The 11112-nt window shown below is 38.3% G+C and overlaps 1 protein-coding gene across 1 annotated transcript; it reads left to right on the top strand.

The window, feature by feature from the left end:
* The first annotated feature begins 1398 nt into the window (after positions 1 to 1398).
* On the top strand, positions 1399 to 2337 carry LOC129503857 (nuclear transcription factor Y subunit beta-like). Its single transcript, XM_055316307.1, is given in 2 exon segments — positions 1399 to 2023; positions 2026 to 2337. Coding segments are annotated over 2 exon segments (615 nt in total). The 5' UTR covers positions 1399 to 1593; the 3' UTR covers positions 2211 to 2337.
* Positions 2338 to 11112: the final 8775 nt, after the last annotated feature.

The following is an 11112-nucleotide window of genomic DNA, read 5'->3' as shown; positions in this document are numbered from 1 at the left end:
ACAATTCACCACAATTAAGCAAATGGAAATTCTCTCACCTTAAAAGCTGGTCTATTAGTAGCTCTTAATATTTATTACACAAGCTTATGTATCACTAGATCCTAGAGCTAATAAGGTTTCCAACTAATATTTTCAATATTCACTAAGGTCATCGATTTGTCCAATTTTAAGCAGCATGGCTCCATAAATGAGATATTTGGCATGGAACCTGATTTAAAATGCATGCTTTTCTCAAGTGATTGAATAGTTGTAATGAAAATTTATAATTTGTAGTATATTATAGGCGGAAGTGAATTGAATTTCTCTATCAAAATTATGCATGGTTCAAAATCTCTTGTGCTCTAACACACAGAAACTGGCAGACAAATGCAATTACATTAGATATGCTGCCATCCAGAACATCTGAAGAATGCTATTTATCCAATCTCATCAATTTAAACTTACTCTACTACCATAGCGGAGTACAAATACCAGGGCATGACCACTGCGTTAATACCATGAGGCTATCCCAAATGCCATTTCTAGAAATCAATGGAGAGAATTTTATTGGGTCCAGGCTATTTCACTTGAAGGCAATTGTCAAAATCAATCTGTGTCTAACTTAGATTTCTAACTTAATTTGTAAGTTGATTTATACCTACAACGCTTGCAGATTAGACAGCTGGTTAAGAAGCATTGATTAATTCTCAGAAAAAAAATGGACCTTTCAAATAAATTGCATTATTACTTTGCACAAAAATTAAACACGCAGTATTTCCAAAACATATAAATTATTCAGTAGAAGTAAAAAAGGAGAGCACCATTTTTGTTAAAAGGCATTTCAATGATGGTGTTGCTTATGACAATTTCGTGGCATTTAGAAAATCCTTGACTCGTCAGAATATACAGGTTGTAAATTTATTTAAAAGATTCCACTATTGATGTAGGGTTCAGTTTCTATAAAGATAGATAAATATCATGCTACTTGAGCTTTGAAATCATCTCTAATATAAAAGCAATGAACTGTTTGCTAAAAGACAAACGTGGCTCATTTCACCTACCGACGCTATTTAGTTACAGTCATTATAAACCTGCACGTCATAAACTGAACTTTTTTGAACTAAAGACCTTCATGTGTTCTGTCCCAGATTATGGAAACCAAATTCTGTTCTCAACTTAAAAAGCGGGAACCCTAGCCCTGGAACCTAAGAAATAAGAAGGGCTGAAAAGACCTCAGATCATGGGTTTCTTCTTAATAACTTCAACTTACCACTGTACTTTTGAAAATGAATACAGCTCGCGGGAGGCGCGGAGGGAGGGTGTCGCGCCGAGGGAAGCGGCCCGCGGCGGAGGGAGGGGAGGCCGAGTCCTGGAAGCGCAGCTCCGCGCTGGGACTGGTTCCTGCGCAGCCATTTTCTGTCCAACCAAACGGCCGATTGGAGACGGGAGCCAACCAGGGCTGCATTGGAGGTTGAAATTGGGTGAAGATTGGACCCCTTTTTAAAAAGGTGTTCCTGAACACCACTGACAACACAGTTCTGACGGTATTTCATGACAAAGCCACTAAGAAGTATCAATAAATAGGATACCCTCTACTTGTGCAAATTATCAAAGATGGATGGCGACAGTGCTACCACAGATGCTTCTCAACTAGGCATCTCTGCAGACTACATCGGAGGAAGCCACTATGTTTTACAGCCTCATGATGATACTGAGGACAGCATGAATGATCATGAAGACACAAATGGCTCAAAAGAAAGTTTCAGAGAACAAGATATCCATCTTCCAATTGCAAATGTAGCAAGGATAATGAAAAACGCCATACCTCAAACGGGAAAGATTGCAAAAGATGCCAAAGAAGGTGCTCAGGAATGTGTGAGTGAGTTCATCAGCTTTATAACATCTGAAGCAAGTGAAAGATGCCATCAGGAGAAACGGAAGACAATCAATGGAGAAGATATTCTCTTTGCCATGTCAACCTTAGGCTTTGACAGTTATGTAGAACCTCTAAAATTATCCCTTCGGAAATTCAGAGAGGCTATGAAAGAGAGAAAGGAATTGGTGGAACAGTCACAGCTACAGATGGGCTAAGTGAAGAACTTACAGAGGAGGCATTTACTAACCAGTTACCATCTGGGTTAATAACTGCAGATGGTCAACAGCAAAATGTTATGGTTTATACAACATCATATCAACAGATTTCTGGTGTTCAACAAATTCAGTTTTCATGATCTGAAGAAATGGTGGCATGGGGAGTGGAGAGAAGCAAGAGTCTGTATGATTCTGGAAACAGAGACCTTATAAGGAAGTGATTGGGGAAAAGATGTCTCTTTGTATATTAAATAGCTGTAATGTAGCTTCCTGACGCTTGACTAATTGAGGTGTTAATTCTGACTTGAGAATCTTTTTTCATGGATGATTTTAAAGAAAAATTTGGATTTTAAAGGTATTAAAATATTTTTGTTTTGTACGAGAGTTTGTTGCTCTGTATGACTCCTGTATGCATTGTATATTGCAATTTATTACTGTCAGAGATTTGTAGACAGTTTCTTATTTTCATATTGAATCATGTTACTTTTGTAATTCAAGTAAGCAGCTGGGTTAATTCATGATGTTTGCCCTTTTAATAAAATATAAGGGTAGAGTTCAAAAAAAAAGAAAATGAATACAAATTTTATAATTAGCTACAAATTAATTTTGTTTTTTATCCCCCAAATGATAGCACTAGAATTAACTGATTTTTTTTATTACAGTAAAAGTAGGATTCTATGTTAGGCTGAAATCATAAACAATGGTTAGCTACATCTTTTAAAAAATACGTTGGAACACCTGGGTGGCTCAGTGGTTGAGCATCTGCCTTTGGCTCAGTTCATGGTCCCAGGGTCCTAGGATCGAGTCCCACATCAGGTTCCTCTCAGGGAGTCTGCTTCTCCCTCTGCCTATGTCTCTGCTTCTGTGTGTGTATGTGTCTCATGAATAAATAAATATTTTTTAAAAATACTATTTGGATGTCTCCCAACTTGGTCAAGCGATCTCTGTCCTATCCCAACCAGAAATATTCACACCAGCAGATTAGAGGATGGGACGGTATCCTTCCAGCCCTGTGCCTGTTAACTGTCTGCTTTATACCTACACCATGTATCATTTGAAACATTTATCCCATCCCTTTATTTACCAACCCCTCCTCTGGCATCAATATCTTCGCCAGAACCAGAATCTGGAGTGCTACATCACATCCATCTCCTGCAATTATCCTCACTGCCACAGCTCCTTTCCCCCTACCTGTTCTACTCCTTTATCAACCCAAATTCTAGCACTCCTAAAATAAACCAAACACTGTCTCCAAATCAAGGCAGACCCTAAAGACAGACTACTGCCTTATGATGTCCATTAATTTCCAACAGCATCTATTCTAATGTCTCTCCAAGACCCCATCTCACTTTAACCCACTCTGCTCTCAACGGAAAACTCTGGTCTGCTATTGCACACGGACAATGAAGCTATGGAACATGGACTCTCTCAGTTTTCTGCCCATCTCACCTCCTTTCTACCCATAAGGGTAAAGATGGTCTTCCCAATTTTCCATTCTACTGCTCAGGATTAATTGCACTGCTTACGCTTTAAGCTGCCCCCTTCCTAACTGTTTAATTCTCTACTGTCCTGGTTATTCTATCCTGTGTCTCTCCCCCCAGCCCCCGTTTCCTGCCTGCCTCCACATAGTCAAGTAGAAAAGCCTGTGTCAGCCCTCTTTTACCTACCATGCATCGCCTCCTTGTCTTGACAACCATATTTCTTGGAAGAACAGTTACATCACTTACCATTTGCCATACCCACATCCTCATTTCCAATTATGTTCAATTCACTCGAGCCATTTTTAGCACCTAGTTGCACAGAATGTACTTTGGCAAGAGTGAAAAATGACTAATCCCATCACCAACTACCATGAATTCTTTTCATTGTGCATCCTACTTGTCCCCTCTATGAGTGTTAACATTGCAGAAGACTGCTTTCCATTCTTCGCTGAACTTGCACACACCACCTTCTCTTAGTTCTCCACCTTTGGCAATTCCTTCTCCATCTCTTCTTGGGGCTGCTTTTATTCTCCTCAGTCGCTAGGTACAAAGGTCTATCACTGGCTTTCTTCTAATTCAACTACAGTAATATAATTAACTTCCGTGCCTTCATTTACCACATACGTAGCTCCCAAAATTATTTTCCCAAAAATCTACTGAACACCTTCTATGCATAGGCTTACTGCGGGGTGCTGGGGTTAGATCGTATGTCATCACTGGGATCTTTCAATGGCATCGCAAATCCAACATCACAAAAATATTTTGTCCTAAAATCCACTTACTTTTACACTTCTTTTCTTGCACATTGCTACTACCCAGTTATCCTGGAAAAAAAAAACATAATTATACTAGTTCCTTCTGTCTCATGCACAGAAATCGCTAGCCAGTCAACTTAATTGTGTTTATATTTGTTACCTGTCATTTCTTCATCACTCCTGCAATATCATGTTATTTCTTAAATTGCTCCTAAGATCTGCTCTGCACCTCTACTTTCACGACTTTCCAATCCATCCTCCACAGGACTATTTTGCAAAAATTAATGTAATATATGGCTTGCTGATCACATTCTTTATGAAGACCTCAGAAAAACGTGTAAACCTCTTGGCAGAGTATAGAAAACCTTCCATCACTAGTTCTAGAAAATAACAGCTACACTTTATCAGTGCTTGCTATATGCCAGACATTGTGCTAAGCACTAAAAACACATTACATTATTTGTTACCGATAATCTGCGAGGAAGAAGATGGAACTATTATGATGGTTAATTTTTTGTCAGCTTGACTGGGCCACACGATGCCCAGATATCTGGCTAAACATTATTTCTGGGTCTGTCTGTGAGGGTGCTTCTGGAAGAGAATAGCACGTAAATTGGTAGACAGAGGAAAGCAGACTGGGACTTCTGTCATCAGCACTCCTTGTTCTCAAGCTCTTGGATCAGACTGGAAGTACACCCCGGCTTTCCTAGATCTCCAGCTTGCCAATGGCAGATCATAAGACTTCTCAGCCACCACAAATACATGAGTCAATTCCTCATAATTCTATCTATCTATCTATCTATCTATCTATCTATCTATCCATCTATCCACCTATCTTATACCCTACTGGTTCTGTGTCTCTGGAGAACCCCTAATACAATTTTTATCCTCATTTTAAAGATGATGAAATTGAAAGCAGACAATCCGATAAATCAATTGCTTGAAGTCACGCAGTGACTAAATGGCAGAGGTAAAGTTTAACCAGCTGGTTATCTCCCAGGATGATGCTCTTAACTACAGGGCTATCCCACCTCCTTCCCTGCTCCAGATTCACTCTGTTCTAGTACTCTGCATTCTGGTCTTTTACAAGACCCCACCACACTTGTCCAGGTCTTCATCTAGAGTGTCTTTTCTTACTTGCACCATTTGAGAAAACACGGACTCATCTTGAACTTGTACCACAAATACCATCTCTTTATGGCTTATAAATCTGCTCTGAAAGCAATTCCCAAACAGAAATTGCAAAAATGTCATTAACAGGGACAGGCTTTGGTATAGCTCCATAGCTTCTCAAGGTATGTGATTTTAGGAAATGGCTTTTATTTGGCACAAATAGGAAAAGGATATTTTTAAATGAGCTTCATTAGTTTATATTTACATCTCATAAAGTAGGTAATAATTTGGCCATTAACCTTGGAGATGATAATAGGACAGGCAAATAGCCTTCTAAAATCAACACATTTACATTTATACATTTACCAAAAAGTAAGAGTGAACCAACCTTGGGTCAATATCTTCAAGTGAGAGAACATTGACTTTGGACTCAGACCCAACCAGGATTTTAAATTATTTCTACCACTTACTATCTATGTATCCTAGAATACGATACTTAAACCTCTGAACCTCAGTTTCTCTATTTTTAATATAGGAGTAAAACAACTAGATCGTGGGGTTTTTACAGAATTAAGTGAGAAAATGCTTATAAAAATCCACACAGGGCTGCAAGAACAGATAAATGTTAGTTGCCTGCCAATCCCTATTTATCCCCTTCCCTTGGTGCCGCTACTCAAAAACATCAGAATCAGCTATATTATAGGCTCTTTAATAAGACCTCACTGGACCGACCAACCCAAGTATTTGTCACATCCATTACTCTACCCTGACAAATCCGGACTACCACATTTAGGGACTGGAGACAGCAGGAAACTCAGGGATCATTTGAATAAACATGGCAGATCCCTTATGAAAAGCTGCCAGAGTTAAATATCACCACTGATTAACTCATGCTCAATTTATATCTGCATCGCTACAGAGGGAAAACCTCCCACTCAATAGTAGCATTTAAGTTAACCCCGTCATCCTTTTAGCAGGAAGCAACAGACAGGACTTGAAAAACACTGGTGAGTAATGTTGAAGCCATTCATACACTGCTCCTCTGCACAGACTCCAGAGGGGGGGTGGGGCACCACCACACAAGCGAAGCTAAAAGAGCTCTCCTCTATGAACCTAGAGCATGTAGTTCAGAAGCAGAGGAAGCACATGAGCTTGAGCATGAGACGGAGAAACAGAAGAGACAGAGAAACCAGACTCCCAGTTTTGCCTCTGAACTTGAAAGCAATCTGGGTGGTAACAACTGGGATGACTTCTGGCAGGAGAGGTGGAATCTTCAGGAGCTCGGAAACACAAAATTGAGACCAGTATGACTGTGGCAGCTGCAAGCCCCACACAATTAGAATGTTGGCAAGTCAAGCAGAAAACAGAGCCAGGAATAATACTGAGTAGCAGCAGAGTCTCTAAACCTGACCATTCCTCCACATGTTTTAAACATATGTTTAGCTCAGCAGGGGTCATGGTGACAGCTGAAAAGCCCCTTCAGAAGCTGTCAGAGATGGCATTCGTGAAAGCCTCTTACTGCCTTAATGTGCCAATAAGGGTGTTTTCCTCTCATGTTAGCAAGAAATATGCCTGAGAAAATGCAGCATACAGGCCCAATAGGGTGAGTGAGCCGTCACCGACAGGCCAGGATATCTCCCTTAGGCCAGGCCACTGGAGACCGCGGCCTCTAGAGACCATCACCTCATCATGACACTGTCTGACTTCCCCACAAGTCACCTAGGAAATACCCAAATGTCACTGGAACAGCTCGGTTTCCAGGTCTCCAAACAAAACACCACACCATTTGTCTCACAGTGTCTCTCAATAAGAGTATTTGGAATGGGTAATTTGCTATCTTGAAACAATCAAAAAATCAATTCCTGGGGCACACCTAGGTGGTGACATCAGTTAAACATCCAACTGTTGGTTTCAGATCAAATTGTTATCTCAGGGTCATGAGATCAAGCCCCACATCAGGCTCTTCGCTCAGCACAGAGTCTGCTAAAGATGCTATCTCCATCTCCTTCTGCCCTTCTCCCGTCTAAAATAAATAAATAAATCTTTAAAAAAATTTTTAATCAATTCCTGTTATTATTACATAGAACAGGAAAGCCTCTGGAATAGCTACATCAAGAGTCAAGAGCTACAAGGTCACAGAATGATCATCTTCCTTATTTGGTCCCTTCTTTTGCTTAACTATTTTACAAAATAATAACACAACATAGCTCTGGCTCTGCAAATATATTTTTAAATTTAAATTTTTATTAAAACAATTACAAAAAATAAATTGAAATAACTTTTATTTCAATAAAACAAAACAAATAGATGTAATCATCATTTCGTTTAATCATTTGAAATTAAAGGACACTTCATAAAAATTCACAGCTACAAACACCACCAAGTCACTATTCCTATATCTGAATGAAAGGCCAAGGGCCACATTTCAACAAATTAGAGTAAGATTAATTTTGCAAAGACAGAATTAAGGATCCCAAACTCTACCTTGTTAGTATCATCATGAAAATTCACAGTTATTATACAAACATCTGGAAACCTGTGCCTCTTGCCCCCTGTCTCCCCGCTCCCAGGTCATTCTTTCATTCTCTGCTGTAGAGCTGCCATCCAAAATTCAGTCTCAAAAGCCAAAAACAGGGCAATTTATTTTAAAAACCTCGTCAAATGTTGGGGTGATTTTGAAAAACTGGAAGACAGTTCCCTGTGGGAATACAAACATGATAACAAAGTCTAACCCACTGAAGGAAGTTAAGTTCTCATAGTCAGAACATAAAAAGTTTCCTACAGCCCAGGACCACAATTCTGTCAACAGAATCACAAGAATAAAAGGCAAACCATTTAATTATTTGCCTTGAAATAAGCCTGAAAATTGAAGATGTATGCCCCAAGAGCAAAGATATTCAAATGTACATTTATTTCACTGAAGTTTTTCAAGGGGTGGAGGTTTACAGTATAAATCATTTACTGGGTTACTAAACTGAATAAATCCATCAAACACATTTCCAATTATTTACTAAATGTACCTCTTTCAAATATCAAAAGGTACTCTTATTCCTCACATTCTAAAATTCAAACTAGACATCATCCTTTCCAAAACTTTGATTAATGGATCAATTTTTTCCCATTTAAATATTTCTTTTCTAAGTCTTTCAATATTGAAAAGATGGCATATACTAGTTTTTAAAGCTATCCTATCTGGTTTCCAGTCCCAACTCTGCCACAGATTAAGTGGAGTCCTTGAGCAGGTAATTCTCCTTCTCCTACACCAATCTCCTACAACCCCTCACCTTTAAAAAGACTAATAATAACAAAAGCCCATCTTGTTGTTGTGAGAGTTTTAAACAGATGAATTCACCATGTATTAACCACTATTATTATTATTATGAATATTGATCTCTTTTATCTGTTCTTAAATGGGTTGCATTTTCTGGGGAACCAATCCCTTCTATTTACCTACTTTTATTTGTTCTTACCATAGTAGAAATGGGCTAGACCTCAAAAATTTTAGATGCAATCAATCATTGGAAGCCAATTGAAACAGCAAAGTCCAATGAGCAGAATCTGTTCCAGCCAGACAATAGACAGGCAGGGGTGAAAAAAAAAAAGTTGCTAGAGACAGCTGATTGGTTAAAGAGAAGAGCCATTAGCAGGCAAGAAATCTTCATCTTCTGATATTCTTCCAAATAAACAATGAATTTTTTTTCCTTTTAAGAATCCAAGAATAGCTTAGAAAAATGTCACATTTCATCATATTACAGTATTGGTTACTAAGCAAAATATTTTCTAATGACTGACAAGATAACAGTAGAAGTTAACAAGCAAGCTCTTTCCTCAAAGCTACAAATTTTTTTGTCTTTTCACTAATCTTATGATTCATAAATGTTTCAATTATATTGGGGAGATTTTTTTTTCTCTTCGGTTTCAACTCCTATAGAGAGTGGTACAATATTTTTCCTATGACTTGTCATCATGGTGGTAATAGCAACCACTGGAAATCCTGCCCACAAATATTCACAAACATAACATTTACATACCACAAAAGACCCCAAATAACCAAAGTCATCCTGAAAAAGAAGAATAAAGTTGAAGGTATCATAATCCAAGATTTCAAGATATACTACAAAATTTTAGTAATCAAAACAGTATGGTACTGGCACAAAGCCAGACACCTAGATCAGTGGAATAGAATAGAGTCCAGAAATAAACCCACATTTTTATGGTGAATGAATCTATCAAAGAGGAAGCAAGAATATGCAATGGGAAAAAGACGGTCTCTTAAGCAAATGGTGTTGGGAAAACTGGACAGCTATATGCAAAAAAAATGAAAATGGGCCACTTTCTCATATCATATGCAAAAATAAACTCAAGATGTATTAAAGACCTAAATGTGAGACCTGAAACCATAAAATTCCTACAAGAAAACATAGGCAGTAACTTCTTTGACACTAGAGAAAATATTTTCTTTTTTTTTTCTTTTTTCTTTTTTAATTTATTTATTCATGAGAAACAGAGAGAGAGAGGCAGAGACACAGGCAGAGGGAGAAGCAGGCTCCATGCAGGGAGCCTGACCTAGTACTGGATCCCGGGTCTCCAGGATCACACCCTGAGCTGAAGGTGGCGCTAAACGGCTGAGCCACCCTGGCTGCCCAGAAAATCTTTTCTTTCTAATTGAAGAATTACAGCTCAACACCAAATAATAATAATAATAATAATAATAATAATCTGATCAATAAGTGGGCAGAGGTCCTAAATAGCCATTTTTCCAATGAAGACATAGATTGCCAACAGATACATGGAAAGATGCTCAACATCGGTAATCATCAGGAAAATGCTAATGAAAACCACAATGAGATACCACCTCACACCTGTCAGAATGGTTAAAATCAAAAACACAGGAAATAACAAGAGAATATGGAGAAAAAGGAACCCTTTGCACTGTTGGTGGGAATGCAAACTAGAAAACAGCATGGAGGCTCCTCATAAAGTTACAAATAGAATTACCATATGATCCAGCAATTCCACTACTGGGTATTTATCCAAAGAATTCAAAAATACTAATTCAAAAAGATATATGCACCCCTATGTTCATGTCAGTATTATTTACAATAGCCAAATTATGAAAGCAGCCCAAGTGTCCACCAAAACATGAATGGAGAAAGAAAACATTGTACAATGGGATATTAGCTATAGAAAATAATGAAATCTTGCCATTTGCTATAACATGGATGGACCTAGAGGGTATAAGGGCAAGTAAAATAAGTCAGAGAAAGAGAAATACCATATGATTTCATTCATGTGGAATTTTGGAAACAAAACAAAATAAAAAAAGAGAAAAACAGAAAAACAGACTCTTCATTACAGAGAACAAATTGGCGGTTGCCAGAGGGGAGGCACGTGGGAGATGGATGAGATAGGTGAAGGGGGATTGAGAGCACGCTCAACTTGATGAGCACTGAGAAATGTATAGAATTACTGAAACACTATATTGTTCCCCTGAAACTCATAACAATATGTTAATTATACTTGAATTTATAAATAAAACACCTTACATATGCACACCCTTCACATTTGTCAAGAGACTTTCCTTATATTATGTCATGTAATCTTCACAACAACCAAACAGAAGAAAAGAAAGTCTATTTCTCCCGCACATGAAGCAACTGAAGCCCAGATGGATGGTTTCTCTCATTTCTCAT

Source organism: Nyctereutes procyonoides, unplaced genomic scaffold (genome assembly GCF_905146905.1).
Source record: "Nyctereutes procyonoides isolate TBG_1078 unplaced genomic scaffold, NYPRO_anot_genome, whole genome shotgun sequence".
In the NCBI taxonomy this organism is placed as follows: Eukaryota; Metazoa; Chordata; class Mammalia; order Carnivora; family Canidae; genus Nyctereutes; species Nyctereutes procyonoides.
This window is presented reverse-complemented; position numbering and strand designations above follow the sequence as displayed.